Raw genomic sequence first — 18,857 nt, forward strand, 5'->3', positions numbered from 1 at the left:
AAGGGCTAGAGCTAAAGGGCCAAGCGGTGATTAAATGAACACAGTGTCCGTGTAATTATTTCGGGTAGAGCTAGCCATGTGGGCGGCCGGGTGCCGGGACGCAGCCCGTCGCTCCTATTTCTACAGGCCACATTAAATACCCATATGGAACTTGAGATCTCAAGGAGCCTGCATGCTACTTGAAATTCTTTGAACTGGAACTCCTGTAGTTGGTATTAAATATAAGGTAATGATGTAACATTTTATGTTGCTTCAAGACTTACAAAGAGAGAAGTTTAACATTGGGAAAGATCACAGGAACCAGGTACAATTGCTTCCCATTTAACAAATATAATAGAAACAGACTGAGAAACAAGATGGATCCAGAAGCCTACACCAGTCCATTTACCTCAACAGCACAAAATTAAAACTTGCTATAAATGGAATAATTTTATCAAGTACTTAATCTATATTACCTTCAAGTAAATTAAATAAAAATTTAGGGAAGATCAAGAATCTTTTTGCTGAAGTGCCTCTTGGGCCAGCATCATGAACATCACCCGAGAGCTTAAGAAAGACAGAAACCAGAGTCGCCCAGACTTGGACACTCTCGGAATCTGCTTCAGCAGGATCACTGTCCCTGTGCTCATGTGTGCACTCGAGTTTGCCAGGCTCTCCACTCATGACTGGGTTTGCTCAGACAAGGGCCATGGAGCCTGGAGAACCAAGGGGAAAGCGTTCCCTCCTCCGGGGAGGGTAGGAAGAGTTAATATCAACAGAACATTTGGGATTTTGAGTGTTATGAAACAGGAACTCAGTGTCCTCTGTGGTGTGATGACACATTGTAAGGCATAGCGTTGCTCTTCCCAGAAAGTGAAGGAAGAGATTACAAATTAGCAAGTGGGGTTTCTGATGCTGAGGGGAACGGGCTGCATGCATAGTCTTCACCTTTTCTTATTAAGGGCAGCTGTTCTCTGGGTGGCCCTTTTTCCCTGTTGAAAACAACATGAAAATAGACACAAATAAGAATCAGCCAAACTGGCTGTCTCTGAACAGCAAAGGAAGTATTAGCTTGAATCCTGACCTTTTAGAGGTACTTTTGATCCTGGAAACTTATTATTCACAACTAATGATCTCCTATAAAATTTCTGATACCCAGGCTCAACCCTCAGCCAATTAAGTAAACATCAGGATTGTTATATAATAACAAATGACAAGGTCTTTTAAATCTCCCCAGTCATTCAGTGGAGCGAGAACTGAAAACAACTGTCTTGAGATCCTTGGGAGAAGAGGCAGTTCTGGGATTAGTTCTGCCTTCCCACCCACTAGTGGGACCCCCACATTGTACAACAAAGCTGAGACATAGAGAGAGACGGAGGGAAGGAGGGAGGGGAGGAAGGAAGGAGGATAGTGGATGGATGGGTGTATTGACCTGCCAGTGGCTTTTCCAGACTTTGAGGGATGCAGGATTTTTTTTAAAAGGGAGTTTGTAATTAGAGGGGTGATGCTAGCTTTTGATAAAAATGGGCACACAATATACATTGACCCAAAGCTGTTAATTTGTATATATTAAAATGAAGCCATTCTTTGTGTAAATCACACCTCAGTCAAGGTGTATTTTTAAGTTCTGTGTATGCTTCAGTATTCACAATTTCATAGATTGGAAAAACCAGGAAACCAGTGCCTGTTTCATGTCATTGCAGAGTCAGCACCTGGTTGGCTGCTTGGGGCCGGGTGAGTCGGTATGTGGACCTTTGGTGTTGTGTTGATTTCTAATCTGACAGCACCCGCCAGGAACACCTGTCGTTCATAGTTGAGGAAACATTAGGGAGATGTTTTAACTTACTGAAGAGGATCTCAGGGTTGAAGAGATGCTGAGACGGTGAAGTGCTTGATGAGGACCTGCGACCCAACCCAGCACCCACATAGAAAGCCGGTACTGCTAGCGCTAGGGGGGCTGAGGCAGGAGGTTGGAGCGGAGAGACCCTATCTTAAAAAATAAAGTGGACATTGATTGAAATAGTCACCCAGCGTTGACCTTTAACCTCCACATGCACAGGCACATACGTGCACGTGCATCTCCCCACAGGTGCCCACACACGCACATATGCACATACGTGCACCTGCACCTCCCCACAGGTGCCCACACACGCACATATACACATACGTGCACCTGCACCTCCCCACAGGTGCCCACACACGCACATATATACCTAAAACCTTTGAAGAAAAAAAAATGTCTTAGCTAAATTTATGGAATTAGATTTAACCAGAAATCCTTTTTTTGTTGGAAATGTTCCTCAAATTAACTAAACTGTTTCATGAACCTGTTCCATTCCTGGAGCCAGGCTGGCCTTGAACTCAGGGCTCAGCTGTGGGAGACTTCGATCCTTTTTTTATTTTGGAGGCAGAGTCTTATTGTGTGGTCCTAATTGGCCTGGAACTCCCCGTGTAGAGCAGACTGGCCTGGAATTCACAGGGATGAGCCTGCATCTGCCTTATAAGTTTGGGGTTTAAAGTTATCTGCCAGGCCCGGCACTTGATCTTCCTGACTCCACCCACCACGTCCTACCGTTGCTATTGTGTGCACTGTGCTTAGCTTCTGTCCTAGTAATTGCAATTCAGTGATCTTAAAACTTTGTTTGAGTGGCTCAGTATCTAGAAATGTCATGAGATCACATCTACATCCAGTTACTTATTGAATACATATTGAATCTAAGTTGTTGAACACATATTGGACCATGGGAATTTGAAACTGCTTTGGAACACCACTGCATTGGGAAATCGCTCACCTGCTTCAAGAGGAGCCATAGCCTTGACTTTGGGGTTTTCTGGCCATTTCTGAAAATGTTCAAAATCCCTAAATGAAACAAAAACGCTTTTATACCCATAGAAATATGTTATGGCCCAAGGGTAAGAAGTTGGGTTCTTCTTGTTTGTTTAAATGTCAAGAGAATTTAGGACTGTCTTTGCAATGGTTAAAGTCTCCATCGAGTTAGAGAAAATTGGTTTGGGATATCTGACATTCCATTCCTGGAATGTGCTCCTGCCTTTGAGGATGACTAAGCAGATAACTGAGGGTGTGGCCTGGGGCTGACTCCAGGGTACCTTCCCTCTGGGGAAAGGCATTTTCTCCTAACAGTGAAAATGGGGCATTCCTACGTGGAGCCTCCTACTGGCTATGAAAATTATGGCCTTTGGAAGCTTGGTAGTTTTACAAACCAATAAAATAAGGAATAGAGAAAGGGACTGTACAAGATTGCCAATACAGACAGACAGCTGTTAGCATTACCCTTCCCTGAAAGAAGAGCATTTGATACACAAAAGTAGGAAAGATATACTCTAAAACGTGAAGGATGGTTCTTAAAGTGGAATAACTGAAAATCACATTGCTTTTTCCCTGGATTTTTGTTGGTATTCAGGAGTCATAGCAGGTAAGGCCGAGAAAGCCAGATTCCCTTTGAGGCATTCCTAGTTTTAGACTGCATTTATGGCACGCTGTCATCAAAACGATGCAGAAGTTATACATGAATTAGGGAGTAGTTTGTAAATACAAATTTATTATCTTTCACACATAGAACATGGGGAACTGGAGAGACGGTTCAGTGATTAACAGCACTGGCTGTTCTTCCAGCGGTACCCAGGTTTAATTCCTGGCACCCACATGGTAGCTTCCAACTGGCTATAACTGTAGTTCATGCCCTCTTCTGGTATGCAGACATACACACAGACAAAACAGCTATACATATAAGATAATAAATAAGTCTTAAAACAAATAAAGCAGAGAGAGAGAGGAGAGAAAGCGTGAGAGAGAGTGTGTGTTGAAATAAGGGAGCGAGGACATGCTGACTGTCTAGGGTATGCTCTGACTATACAATTTAGTTTTTTATTCTAAGCGATGAATTTTTTATTATACTTTTTATTATCGGTACATCCCGTCTCCGCCCAATGAGCCTGGATTCTGAGTGTGCGCACTGTGTCTTCCCTGGCTTTCTATCTCTTATGTACAGTGCACGCAGGGGACCCGGATACGTTCGTGTTGGGTCACCGCAGGGCAGATGCGTCTTGAGTCTGTAACTGCATCACTCCTTGTCGGCTGAGATGTGTTCTGTGGAGCTTACAGATGAATGTGGAGATGTCATTAATAACCCATGTATTCACTCCGGAGACACCAAGGAAACGATCCAGAATACTAGATGAACGAGTTACAGATGAGTGAAGTTTCTGCCCTGCCGTCTGAACGCCACATATATGCATTGCTTGTGCCAGATGGCCTACTCTTAGGTCCGAAATGGGAGACTCCCGTGGGATAGGAACACACTCTTCGGCCCTTTCTTTTTGCCCCTGTTCTTCTTAAAAAATAATAAAGGCAGGGGTGTTCTTCTTGAACACGGGGCACAGGACAGACACACACGGCGAAACAAACACAGACGCGACACGGCGGCTCCCACGTGGGTCCACTTTAATGGGGGAGGGAAACATAGAAGGGCAGAGGAACGTGCGGGACACACGAGGAAAGGCAAAATGAGGGGGAGAGCCTCGTGTGGCCCTGCCTTTTAACGGGGAGTGCAAGGGTATCTGGGAAGGATATCCCATACCTGCGCGCAGGTGCGCGCACAGGTAACCATAGTCCAGGAGGAGTCTGGGAGTTGTAGTTTTTCAAAAGAACAACAGCCCCCCTCTAAAAGGAAGACATATCGTCAAGGTGGTTACAGATTCCCTAGAAGGCACATGGCCCCTCACCTGAAGTTAACCAAACGTTACTTAGAGAACATTCATGTTTCATTTTACGGTGTTAATAAATTCAGATCATTTGTTATGAGATAGCCCAAACTAAGATAATCATTAAAGTTACTATTGCTTTTAGAAACACACAGATGACCTTTGGAGATGGAAACCAATTGCTGGTTTCCCTGTAGGTTTACTCTGCAGCCTCAGAATGAGCAGACGTTAGAAGATTTTTTGTTGTTGTTGTTGTTGTTTAAGACTGCTCTCTTTATGGAGCCCAGGCTCTCTCATAGAGCTCCCTCTGCCTACAGAGTGCTGGGATGAAAAGGCCCGTGGGGGGTTAGAAGACTTCTATTTGAATTCTTGCTGGCAAATTGCTTAGTTCTTTGAGCTTATGCTCCATTTAGATGCAGTTAGTATATGTTCTCTCTCTACCTGAGGGTTTAACAAAATAATATTATGTATGAGAATACTCTGTGAAATAGCACACAAAAGTGTGGTATATGGTTTCAACAATTAACATTTTGTATCTTGGATCCATGAGAGGTCTCTCGTTGTGGGTAAAAGTGTTTGCTGTGCAAATCCGATGATCTGTACCAATGCACACAGTAGGTAATAAAATTAACCCCCCCCCCATACACACACACGTACATCCCTTAACCCTATAAGGAAAGAGTTTCATTATTCATTAGGTTAATTTTATCCCTAGTCACACCACACTCTTAGGGTCCAGTTAGAACTTGCCATCAGGAGCACTATGCGAATAAGGTCCAAACATGTTAACACAAGGGTTGCCCATTAATAGATACAAAGTTTGTGGTTTAATGATAGGCCACCAGTGACATTTTTAGGCTCTCAGGTATTTATATACTTCTTCACACCCTGACTTAGAGAGGTCTGAACTTGTATTAAAAACAGCAGATATGTGATTAATTTCTTTGTGTTTTATTTTTAATTTGAAAGGGCCTTAACATCATGATTATTAGGTTGGAAGGTTTTGCAGTTCTTACGTGAGGGCTGCTGTAGTGTATGTTGAATAGCTGGGGTTGATGGGAATCCCTGGCTCTCCGAGTGGATCTAGTAAGACTTTTCATCCTTAGGTAATGTGTATATGGGGGGGGGGCAGGGGAATACGTTGGTAATTTCGCCCTTGATTTAGAAGTGGACTGAGTACTGGTTTCACAGCCTATGGTTCCTTTAACTTCTGATTCCTTGGGTCTTCTGGGAATGTGAGGATGGCTTTGCACTATGTGGTTGCCTAGGACGGTCTGAGAACATAATTACCATTCCTGACTTAAAAGGCGTGAAAGGAGACGTGTAATAGATGTAAAGACGGGGAATTTTCCCCACTCACCTAGGTTAGACGTTAAAATCAGTAAGTAATGCTGGAGAGTAGAGAAATAGCCAAAGAATGCCACAAATACGAACATGACTGCTCCACTCTGTCCCCATAGCCCGTTCTCAGCTAGCAGCAGTAGCTGCCGAAACACCCAGCCTTTTGGATACCCCTTACATCCACCCAATGGCACATGCCTTCCTTGGCGTTCTAACCCTGGCTTTCCGTGTTCTCAGGCAGCGCTGGACAAATTGATGGCATCTATTTCTGTCTCCTCTGCACATAGGCATTATAATAGCCCCCCTTCATCAGGGCAGTTGTATGGATTTGATTAACATGTAAAATATCAAACAGAGCTGGAACCTGTACTATTTAAGAATTAGGCAATATTAATATCAGTGTTGTTCTTCTAAAATTTAGTTTATGGATCTATTCAGAGTCATTGGGTATGATCTATTATTGCTAGGAGAGTTGAGTTTTCCTATCTTCAAACATTTTATTTAGTAAAAAACGAAAACTGGAAAAAAAAAAGTCCACGTTTCAAAACATTCCACTCAGGCCTGTAAAGTCCATTAACTTCTGCAGTGATCTGTATTTGCTGTTAATGTGAATGAGATTGCATGGTGGGGGCAGATGGGGTAGCATTTTTCCTTCGAGCCATCAGCGACCCTGATGCATGGCTTGTGCGTCACTGATGCAGACATCAGACACGGATGTGACCTGTGCGAGTTGTTACAAATAGAAACTTCAGTCACTTCAATCAAAAATAACCTGACAGCCCCACACCCCGGGGAGGGTAACTGCATCATAGTCTCCCGAGCCAGTGGCTGAGCCCATAAACACGACTAAACCCTTTTACATAGGGAAGCGTTGTTAAGGCATATGGGGCAAATGATAAGATGTCTGTGGTATTTAATTATTCCTTTGGCAGGTTTTTGTTTGGTTTTTCTCTTTTCTTTTTCTTATTTTATTATTTTTTTTTAAATTTAAGACAGGGTCTCACTATATAGTCCTGGTTGGCCTTGGAACTCACCACATAGACCAGGCTGGCCCCATATAGATCCATCTGTCTCTGCCTCCTGAGTGCTGGGATTAAGACGTGTGCCACCATGCCTGGCTCTTCAATAGGTTTTGATGCCTGTTTTTCAGCATAGTTCAAGTGATGGTATTAATTTTACTGTGGCTTTTGTATTTTAGTTGCCTTTAAAAAGCTGTAGTTAATCGGGTATACCAGATGGTTCATAGACTGTCTCCCCCCCCCCCAAATGACTGTGCATTTTGGTTGTACAGCATAGAAATTTGTTTTATGGATTTTTTTTAAAAAGTTATCTCTTGGTATCAAGGTTCTTTCCATTGCTTCTGGTGTCATTTCTGATTTGCCACCTGGTGTGTCCAGCTCCTGCTTGCTAGAACTGTTTCTGACAAACATCCTGAGTGAAAGTCCTCCTTCGCTGGAAGCCTTGCTACACATGAGTGGTCCGTAGCCCAGCAGCATCCACACCAGTGTTTTGGAAATGCAGACTCACGTGAACCTTCCTTCAGACTGGCTGAGTGAGAATCCACACTTAAGGTTCCCGGGTTATCTGTGTGAACTCGCGAAGCCTCGCCTAGCTCATCACCTCTGTGTTCATTTCTCTATTTAGAGATCTCTTGCTTCCAAATTGTGCTTGCTGTGTTCTGGGTTATATAGCATGTCAAAATATTTTGCCTTTAGAGATGCAGAACATAATTACAATGTCTAGAGGTGTTTTAGTGTTTGTCAGTAGGCTGAATTGGTGAACATTTTCTTTTCTCTCCTCTAGGACATTTCTGGAGAGCTTAGAAGCGTTTCCGCCATGGAATCCATCTCTATGATGGGAAGCCCCAAGAGCCTGGAGACTTTTTTGCCTAACGGCATAAATGGTATCAAAGATGCCAGGAAGGTCACTGTGGGCGTGATAGGAAGTGGGGATTTTGCCAAGTCTCTGAGCATTCGGCTTATTAGGTGTGGCTACCACGTGGTCATAGGAAGCAGAAATCCGAAGTTTGCGTCTGAATTTTTTCCTCATGTGGTGGATGTCACCCACCATGAAGACGCGTTAACAAAAACAAATATAATATTTGTGGCCATCCATAGAGAACATTACACCTCCTTGTGGGACCTGAGACACCTGCTTGTGGGCAAAATTCTGATTGACGTCAGCAACAACATGAGGGTAAATCAGTACCCAGAGTCCAACGCCGAGTACCTGGCTTCGCTCTTCCCGGACTCATTGATTGTCAAAGGATTTAATGTCATCTCAGCTTGGGCTCTTCAGTTAGGGCCCAAGGATGCCAGCCGCCAGGTATGTGTGGCCTTGAATTACCAAGTTCAAAGGCATCTGAGGGTTGTGGGAAAAGGACCTTTTTCATTTTCACTCCTAGAGACAATTATGGGGTTGGAGAGATGGCTCAGCAGTTTAGAGAAGGTACTGTTTTTGCAGAGGACAGGAGTTTGGATCTCAGCACCCACACTGGGTAGCTCACAACTCCCTGTAGATCCAACTCCAGGCCTCTGAGGGCAACTACCCTCGTGTGCACAAACACATAAAACAGATCTTTTAAAAAAGACAGTCAAGTCCATTTCTTATTTGGTGAATGCTTGATCATTTTATTCTATGTGTTAGAGTCATGAACTCTATATTGAGTACCTGCTACTACTATGACACGAGTGCCTGGACTTAAGTGCGAAAGATTTACTTTGCTCACAGTTTCAGAGGGCTCAGTCCATCGTGCTGGGGAAGAATGATGGAGCAGAGCTGTTCACGCAGTAGAGGGCACAACACAAAGAAAGGGTGATGCCACCAGCCTGCTGGCTCCCTCCTTTCTCCTTTTATTCATCCTGGCCCCCAGCCCATGGGATGGTTGACCCACCCTTCAGGGTGAGTCTTCTCCTCCCTGGCTAACCCTCACTGCATCCGGAAGTGCGCATCGCCTTCCCTTAGTGATCTCAGGTTCAAGCACGTTGACAAGACTGGCCGTTACAGTAACTGCCCACTTCAAGTCTGTCTGTCTGTCTGTCTCCCTCCCTCTTTCCCTCCTTCCCTCCCTCCTTCCCTCCTCCCTACCTCCCTCTCCCCTCCCCCTTCTTGCTTTCAGTTTTTTGAGACAGTCTCATACTTTGGTTCACTTTGGCCTCCACCTTGTGGCGCTTTCCCAAAGATGGAGATTTACTGTCATAAGCCACCACACCCGACTCAAGTATTTAAAGCAGTACACGCTTTCCCCATCCCTCTGTGTTAGAGATCAGATCAGGGACCTGATCTTGGACCCCACTCCTACTTCTGGAAACAGTTTTTCCTTTCTTTTTAAGGAACATATCCTGTAAAATTGGCAAATTTGAGCCAGGGCCTCTGAGACAAAGTTGACATAATCCCTTGCTCATATTCATGATCATTTTAATTTTTAATGGAAAAACCCTCATGGAACAGTGATTAAATTCAAATTCAGAATGAGCTACAAGCTCCATCATGACAAGAGCCTGATAATTGGTACTTCATCATGGCTGGGTGACGAGCAGTCATCAGTTTTGAATGCTTCACTTATAGCTCTAGAGTTATTATAATATCTTATCATTTATAGGCTTTTCTCAAATAAAAAAGGTCATTATAATGTTATTATTTATAGACTTTTCTCCATGTAGGAAAAAAAGATTTTTTTCCACCATTTCACACCTGCAATAAATTAATATGTTTTTCTTATTTCTTTGCTATAAAAGAGCTCCCATTTTGGAAATCCATATTTGTTTACCAGCACCGAGTTTATCATTAGTTCATAAAGCTGGCTACCGTCAGCTGAGAGTGAAAGCCTGGAAGCTGGGCTCCGTATTGACTCCTTCGTGTAAATAGGTTTAGCAGGCAAACACTTCCATATGGCCTCGTTCAGAGCCTGTGCACAGACGTCTTCAGGGTATATCTGGAAACTTGTTTTCCTCAAACTACACCAGAGACTTTGTATCAATATTTTTCTAGCTCTGAGTGAGATGATCTTCCTGTTCATAGTAGTAGCTCACTCCAGCACTGAACTTGCAGCTACAGAAACTTGTTGAATTTTTTACTATATCACAGTATCAAAGGGGTTCCAAAGCCTCCTCACCCTACCTACGACATCATTAGAGTTCCTACAGAGATGACGGACTCCTCACCCTACCTGTGACATCATTAGAGTTCCTACAGAGATGACGGCCTCCTCACCTTACCTACGACATCATTAGAGTTCCTCCTGTAGAGATGATGTAGAGATGACGGCCTCCTCACCCTACCTACGACATCATTAGAGTTCCTCCTATAGAGATGACGGCCTCCTCACCCTACCTGTGACATCATTAGAGTTCCTCCTATAGAGATGACGGACTCCTCACCGTACCTGTGACATCATTAGAGTTCCTCCTGTAGAGATGATGTAGAGATGACGGCCTCCTCACCCTACCTGTGATGTCATTAGAGTTCCTGTAGAGATGACGGCCTCCTCACCCTACCTACGACATCATTAGAGTTCCTCCTATAGAGATGATGTGTTTATTCTTAGAAAATGGCAGGCTCATGATGTTTAAGGCAGTAGCCTGACCGAATCATCATTTTACTTGTGAAGAATTATCAAAAAAGGAAAAAGTTTTATATGCTCATCAATAAAACAGTGTACCTGGAATTATTCAAGTGTTTACAGATACTCAATGAATTGACCTCTCAACCTAAAGATAGATGTTATAAGGAGTCCGGCATCACGATACAATTTGTACCTTTTACTTGAGAAGGCCACCCCTAGAGTCCGTGCCCGTCTGCATGCTGGCTGGATCGCTGTGAAGGGCAGTGCTTTCCCTCGCTCTCTGAGGAAGAGTCTCTACATTCCTAGAACTAAGAGTTACCCACAGAAGCAAGGAGATCCGGCCTCACACTTAGAAAGCTGGGTTGGGAGGAGATGGCTACAGAGTCCTCTGGGGAGGGGTATGCCTTCCTTTTCAGCTGTTGCGGACCCACGTGCCCCAGAAAGCAGACCTTCTCCAGCAGCCGCCCTCTCGTGAGAACCTCTCTGCGCCTTCCGGGCTGCAGCTAGGTTCTCTGCACTTTTTCATATGGGGTAAACACTTTTATGCTTCTATGGCTCTGTTCTAAGTCTGTCTTTTAAGATACTAATATATCTAACCATAATGTGGTGCTTTTGATTGATTAATTCATTGTTAAGATGCTGTTTTAAAACAATCCCTGTGGTAGTATTTGTCTGTTTATTAACTTACAGGTAATAATCCCCCTTTCTCATCTTTATTCTCTGGCATCGTTAGCAGCTATTAAAGAAGGCACCACAGATAGAGGACAGTTTGTGACTTCTACAAACAGCGGTGGTAACAAGCCTTTTGGGTTTTCTTACAGGTCTATATATGCAGCAACAACATCCAGGCTCGACAGCAGGTTATTGAACTTGCCCGTCAGTTGAATTTTATTCCCGTTGACCTGGGATCCTTATCATCAGCCAAGGAGATTGAAAATTTACCCCTGCGACTGTTTACCCTCTGGAGGGGACCAGTGGTCGTAGCCATAAGCCTGGCCACATTTTTCTTCCTTTATTCCTTTGTCAGAGATGTGATACATCCGTATGCCCGGAACCAGCAGAGTGACTTTTACAAGATTCCTATTGAGATTGTGAACAAAACCTTGCCTATAGTCGCCATTACTTTGCTGTCCCTGGTGTACCTGGCGGGCCTCCTGGCAGCTATGTATCAGCTTTACTACGGCACCAAGTACCGCAGATTCCCACCGTGGCTGGATACCTGGCTGCAGTGCAGGAAGCAGCTGGGACTGCTGGGCTTTTTCTTTGCTGTTGTCCATGTGGCCTACAGCCTCTGCTTGCCGATGAGAAGGTCAGAAAGATACTTGTTTCTCAACATGGCTTATCAGCAGGTACTGCACATGCTTGTTACTCATCTGGCTCTAGCGGCCTACCTTAGGAACTGTAAAATCTGAGTTAAGACAGTGTCAATTTATATGTACTTAACTGCATTTTTCTCTGGGGATATTTAGGGAGCAGAAGTACTGTTTTTATTTTTACCAGCATCTGCTGCTCTTCTGGATAGCTGGGCCGGTATTGGAGAGGAGTATGTTTTGTGGGGGTTGTTTTGTTTGAGACAGGGTCTCACTATGTGGCCCTCACTGGCCTGGAACTTGCCATATAAACTAGGCTGGTCTTGAACTCACGGAGACCTGCATGCCTCTGCCTCTTGAGTGCGAGGATTAAAGGAATGAGCCACGACACCCAGTGGCCAGGAATTTGGCTAGAGCTTTTTCAACATAGAAGCTCAGGAGCTCTTTTGCAATGTTGGTGGGAGTAGCTTTTTTTTTTTTTTAAATATGACTATGCCTTGTTAACTGAAACTGGACAGAGTTGAGATGGTAATAAGAATGTGCTTTTTCTCCACCATAGATACACACTTAAATCTTCAGTGGAAGGCGTCCAACTCTTAACTCATGCCCTAATTGTATTCTCTATAGGTAAACAGATAATACTAGAAGTATTTACTCTGCAAATTGCCAGAAATTCACAGTTAAGTCAGACTTGATTAATATGCAGTAGCAACATACGGGTTAGGGTTTGGAGAAAGATACTGCAGATGGAAGAAGCAGTTGGGAGTTGGGAAGGTCTGTTAGTGAGTCGTTCAAGTGGACCGAGTTCAGCTGCACACCACCTTATCCTGAAGCAATTTTGGTTTCCAGGAGAGAAGGGTTAAGAAGAAAGGGGCATTGACACTGGGTGAAGAAGAAGCTAGTGTAGAATCCCTAGTTGAACGGCGTAGAACATACCCCAAACATCAGCCACATGTATCCGAACCTGAAAAAGCATCCTGGCATCTGACCACAAAGACTTCTTTTCTGTCACTTGAGAACCAGTCAGTTGGTGTTCCATGGCCTTGGGCTCAGGGCCTCTGCAGTAGTGACTCAGTTTGGACATGGCTTGTTCCCCTCTTTACATGCTGGAAGAGGTGGGGGTCTTTGTCCTGTTTTGATTTAACACTCTCTCCCCCTTTCTCTACATCTGGGATGATACTATGAGCAGATTCTCCACAATGGTTCTTTATGCTGATTGAACACTATTAGTCTTAAAGATAGTCAAAAGTGGCCTGGTTCTTTTTAGGCCAAGAGTAAGCGGTACGTAGAATCTGCTAATAGTCTGTGAAGTAAAGGAAACTCACATTTCTTTTCTTGTTAGGTTCATGCGAATATTGAAAATGCCTGGAATGAGGAAGAGGTTTGGCGAATTGAAATGTACATCTCCTTTGGCATCATGAGCCTGGGCTTACTGTCCCTCTTGGCAGTCACTTCAATCCCTTCAGTGAGCAACGCCTTAAACTGGAGGGAATTCAGTTTTATTCAGGTATGTGGGGTTTTGTTTGGAAACACATTCGGACAGCATAGAATTTCACTGTTAAGTTCAATGTTAAATTTGCTCCATCTAAAAGGAGTGCCTTTGAGGTCACAGCTGCCCATCCAGTTCAGGCAGCACACATGGCTGGAGGCCAGACTATATATCCTGGTTAGAAAGGGAAAGGCATTAGGAGGACATCATAGCAATGTCTGTTATGTTGTAGAATAAAAGGAGAGAAGTGGGTTTAGGTCAAATTTAATGTTCAAAGTCAATTTACTTTGATTTATTTTTTAAAAAAGATTTACCTCGATGAGCGTTTTGCTCACGTGTTTATCTGGGTAATGTGTGCATGTCATGTTCACAAAGGTCAGAAGAAGGTGTCAGATATACTGGAACGGAAGGTTTGGACCAGTTGTGAGCCACCGTGTGGGTATTAGGGTATTAAAAATCAAACGAGGTCCTCTGAGCCATCTCTCCAGTCCCTAAAAGTCAGTTTATTACTAGTGAAATGAACTCACATGCACATACACGATCACAAACGCAGTTAAACTAGATAATGATGCTAACGGGTTGTGACAGCCAGCTGCATCTGTGAATCTTGTTAATGTTTTACTATGTCAGTCTTACATCAATGCACAAGAAATCAAAGAACACTTGTGTTCTTTAAAAGGTTAAATGTTAGCCTCCATTAATATCTGTATAACATATTTACATATTTTAAATATATATAAAATTTGGATTCTAGTTATATGGTCACAAATTGTACTTTCTGATCCAAGTGGAATATAGCACAATATATACAATATATATAGTAGAGTCATTTGACCGTAATGTTTTATTCCTTTCCTAGTGATGTGTTTGTCTGTTTGTTTGTTTTTTTGTTTCCAGAGGAGCAGGGAGGTGTTAATTATAGGGTTTCTCTATGTGGTATTGGCTGTCTTGGAACTTGCTCTGTAGACCAGGCTAGCCTGAAACTCAGCAAGATCTACCTGCCTTTACCTCCCAAGTACTTGGTTGCTTGAGGAAATTTTTTTTTCTTTTTCAGGTTTTTTGAAACAAGGTTTCTCAGTAGCTATGGAGCCATTCCTGGAACTAGCTCTTGTAGACCAGGCTGACCTCGAACTCACAGAGATCTGCCTGCCTCTGCCTCCTGAGTACTGGGATTAAAGGCATATGCCACCACCGCTCAGCCTGAGGAAATTTTTAAAGAATATTTTTATATATTCTTTGAAAGAGCCAGTTATATATAATGTATTTTTCTTATATCTACTCCCTGCTACTTGCCTCCAGCTCACCCATTTTTCACAGTCATGCAAAAATCTTATTCAAATGAAGGACAATCCTTGTCCAAATTCATTTTCTCCCTTTGAAGAAAGGGCAGTTTCCCAACCGCTAGCTACCACACCTGAAAGAAAAGAGGAGGCTTTCTGATGGGAGGTTCTGGCCAGACACCCATCATCACAAAGCTAGACCACCACTTGAGAGCATCTTGCCTTCTAGGGACTGACATTTTCCTAGTGAACTCAGATAATCACATCGCTATACTGATGAACTGTTAGTTTTCTGTGCTGTAAACTAGTTGTCAAAGTAAGTAACCTTAAACGTAGTCACTTAGAGAAGTGAAAGTAATCTCTTAACCTATAAATGACTGACTAAACTCCTGTTTTTAGTCATTAATTTATTGTGGTCAGTACCCACATGTTTGAATTGTTACTAGTCTTACCATATTTTCTTATTAACTACTATCCATGTAAGACCATTATATGCATTCTCAAAAGATCACTTTTTGGTATTTAATTATATTTGTGCACATACCTGTATGTACCTATAAACACACTGCCATGGTTTTATACACAGTAGTGGTGGATAACCCCCACCACTACATTGATTATTTGTTTGTGGCAGAGTTTCGCTATATAGCCCAGGCTAGCCTCAGAATCACGATGTAGATCAGGCTGGCACTGAACTTGCAACTCTCTCTCCTTGTCCTCCCTTGTGCTGAGGTCGTAGCCATGCACCACTGTGACAGCTGCAAAGCATTTGGACACCATGCACGTCTGCACCATTAGAGAAAAGCTAGATGTGCTGATCAGTGAGCCCAGCAGCAGAATCAGCCCTAAATAAATAAACCAACATAAACAAAAATATAAATGGTACGGTTTATGGTTGAATAAATTTGGGATCAGAGTGATCTACGCAAAGGCATGATTATACATAGCCATTCAATAAAACATTACACAATATTAATGATATGCTTTTATTTTTAATGGCATAGGAATGCTTGTGTAAACTAGATTGACTAATGAGACTAGTCAGTGTGTGCACTGTGGTCGGATATGTGCAAGATTGGAGCACTGCAGATAAGTGCTTATGAAATTTGTGAAACTGTCTTAAATTGCTTAATTTAAGTGATAGCAGGTCAGTCCCAAGATTAAACATAAACAGTGTATCTGCATAGGTTGCTATGTGGAGAGTAATGTATCTCCTTTCCTCCCTCTGCCTCAAGTCTACACTCGGCTACGTTGCTCTGCTCATCAGTACTTTCCACGTGTTAATCTACGGATGGAAACGCGCTTTTGCCGAAGAGTACTACCGCTTTTACACACCGCCAAACTTCGTCCTGGCGCTTGTCTTACCCTCGGTTGTAATTGTGGGGAAGATGATTTTACTCCTCCCATGCATAAGCCGAAAGCTAAAAAGAATCAAAAAGGGCTGGGAAAAGAGCCAGTTTCTAGAAGAAGGCCTGGGAGGAACAGTTCCTCATCTGTCCCCAGAGAGGGTCACAGTGATGTGAGGAGAAGGGGTGCTCACTGACCCCGTACCCACCTCCGCTCATGCCATCATGTAACCCCCTCCACGCTCCCTGTACATGGACTGTCCCTCTGCTGCAGTAGGAAACCTGGCAGCGAGGTGTCAGCTGAATGGGGATAGGATTTTCTCCAAGTTAATTTTTATAAGTGTCATTTTTTGCCAACATGAAATTTTGTAGCCCACATGTATTGTTCCAATCTAGGAATGTTTTCTTTTCTGCAACCGTAACGGAATCATTATTTTAACTATATTGCACAATAAGGCAGAAATATTTGTAGCTGATGATATAGAACATTTGGAATACTTGGCAAACCAGCAGAATTTGAAACTTGCAATATTACTGAGTGGGTATGCTTTTTCCCTGAGGCTAAAGATTTTAATTATCACCCCCTTTAAGAAGCAGAAATGCATAAGTACGTATTGTTGAGGGACATACCATAGTAGTATGTAGGGTGCACAGGAGCAGCCTTATACTTTCATCAGATGGAACTGGAAATATGCCATCAATTATACGAAGCCGCGAGAGAATGTGAGCACACACACATTAAAGACAAACCTGAAATCCTAGTTAAAGTGCACTGCAGGCATGGAGTGGATGCTGCTAACGCACAGCTCATGGGAGCTTTGTCCTCTTATGTTACAGAGCAGTGTGGTTTTCATAGCTGCGTCAATCAGGGAAGACTCAGTGACTTGGTTCTCAAGCTGTTGTTTTGAGTAGAGTTCCAGCCCCGGGAACTGCAGCACTGTCCTTCACTGCAGTGAGAGCCAGGTTTGCACGTTGCACGTCCGTGCGTCTTTGCTACTTTGGCCTGTCACCACTCTTCTGAGTGGGGTTTTACTGCTGTTCACTGGGGGAGTGTCGCATGGTTCTGAACATTTGTCTTGTCCCCTTCAGTATTCACAACAAATCTATGAAAGGGTTACGTTATCTTCGTTTTACATATGAGGAAACAGAAGGATAGAAAAGTTCGGTTTGCCTAAGGCCCCACGGTGAGTAGGTGGGGGGGCAGTCATGGCCAGGTAGTCACCCTGCAGAAGCCGTTGCTTTATGAGACATCAGGATATACAACCCCTGCCCCATCTCAATGCACTGCATTCATGATGTCAAGCGAGATGTTTCCTTGCTTGTATAGCCATTGGCAGTCTTTAGAGTATGTTGTGTGCATCAAAAGATGTATAGATATATGTTAATCCTAGTTTTATTATTGCCTGGGAACCCCAATAGTGCAACACCTCCCTGTGCAGTGAAGGACGTTGCTGGGAGAGGATCCGGACAGTGTGGACGAACTGTTGAAGTCCTGCAGCTCTTCGGACATTCCCATCAGGCGGCCATGTCCTTTGCTCTTCTCGGGAAGCCTTCCTGCCTTCACTACCATTCCTTAGGAAGCAGTTTATGAGCATGCAGGACAACAGGACAAGTGGCTAATTATAAATCCACTCCAGAGACTTAGAAGCTTATAGATTATTCATAAAACTTCTCAGTACTAGTCTTCCATGTGTGAATTGCATTTTGTTCAAACTTTGGGATATACCACATTTTCTCCATTTGTTCCTTATGCATCATAGTACAAAGTTAGAAAAGAGATGTAATTGTGTGTATGCTTCCTAAAATTGTACCATTTCCAAAGTTACCTACTGGCCCGAATCCAACCATCAAAACTAAAATGACTTATTTTTGTGGGAACCTGCCTTTCCCTCCAGTGTTCTTCTGTTCCTGCACTGTTAGTCTGGGAAATCAGCCACTAACTCTTCAATGATTCCTTGCTGAACTGTAATATTGAACACCCCATTTTCATTACATTGACCATAATCATTAATTCTTAGGAGGAATTCAGTATAGCGATGGCTTTTTAACAGTAAATACCTACAAGCTGGGTGTGGTGGCGCACAACTTGAATCCTAGCTCTCAGGAGGGAAGCGCAGGTCAGCCTGGTCTAGAGTGAGTTCCAGGACAGCCAGAGCTCTACAGAGACTGTGTCTAAGCAGGTAAGATCATGCACATATACCGGTACTGTCATGAGCTGATGGGAGTAGCAATGTATTTTCCTTCCTTGCTTACTTCTTAAACTTTAAGACAATTTAATGTGAAAATACAATGAAATATTTCTAAAAGTTAGGTGATTAACTACATTGTTATATATGTTAGGTAGCCCATAATATAAAGTTACTGCTATTATACATACATAGGACTTTTGGGAATATAAAATTACATAAAGGCTACAAATATATTTCGAATGACACTTTTTCTCGGAATGCTACAAACAATGGAATAATTTTAGTTCTAGAATAAGTGTAATACTGTCATTACAATCCTAAATGTTTCAAGGCCTCTCTCACAAAACATAATCTGTTTATTGACTTTTGGTTGCTTAATTTACTACTTCTGTAATTTTTCTTTTTATGAATTTCCCCTAAAGGCATTTTTCTGGCTTCAGAAGTAGGCTGGATTTTGTGGTTGACAAAAGTGAGAAGGTGGCAGGAGATTACCATTCAAAGAGCAGGCCTAGTGAGGCATCTCGGTGGGTAGGGCGCCGGTAGGGAGCCTGATGACTGACTGCGTCTGCCCCCCCCACGAATGTGGGGTCGGCACTGCTCCTCCGAGCTGTCCTTTGACATGGCGTCTGCCCCCCCC

At 43.2% G+C, this 18,857-nt stretch overlaps 1 protein-coding gene across 1 annotated transcript in view; it reads left to right on the forward strand.

Annotated features, from left to right (window-relative positions):
* Nucleotides 1-18,849, forward strand: part of Steap2 (STEAP2 metalloreductase) — a 27,085-nt gene extending 8,236 nt beyond the window's left edge. The window contains exons 2-5 of the mRNA XM_005358301.2: nucleotides 7,846-8,367; nucleotides 11,428-11,955; nucleotides 13,259-13,423; nucleotides 15,921-18,849. Of these exons, the coding sequence (XP_005358358.1) occupies nucleotides 7,879-8,367; nucleotides 11,428-11,955; nucleotides 13,259-13,423; nucleotides 15,921-16,208 (1,470 nt within the window). The 5' untranslated portion in view covers nucleotides 7,846-7,878 and the 3' untranslated portion in view covers nucleotides 16,209-18,849. The remainder of the gene's footprint in view (nucleotides 1-7,845; nucleotides 8,368-11,427; nucleotides 11,956-13,258; nucleotides 13,424-15,920) is intronic.
* The last annotated feature ends 8 nt before the right edge of the window (nucleotides 18,850-18,857 follow it).

This window comes from Microtus ochrogaster, chromosome 26 (assembly GCF_000317375.1).
Source record: "Microtus ochrogaster isolate Prairie Vole_2 chromosome 26, MicOch1.0, whole genome shotgun sequence".
NCBI classification, from domain to species: domain Eukaryota; kingdom Metazoa; phylum Chordata; class Mammalia; order Rodentia; family Cricetidae; genus Microtus; species Microtus ochrogaster.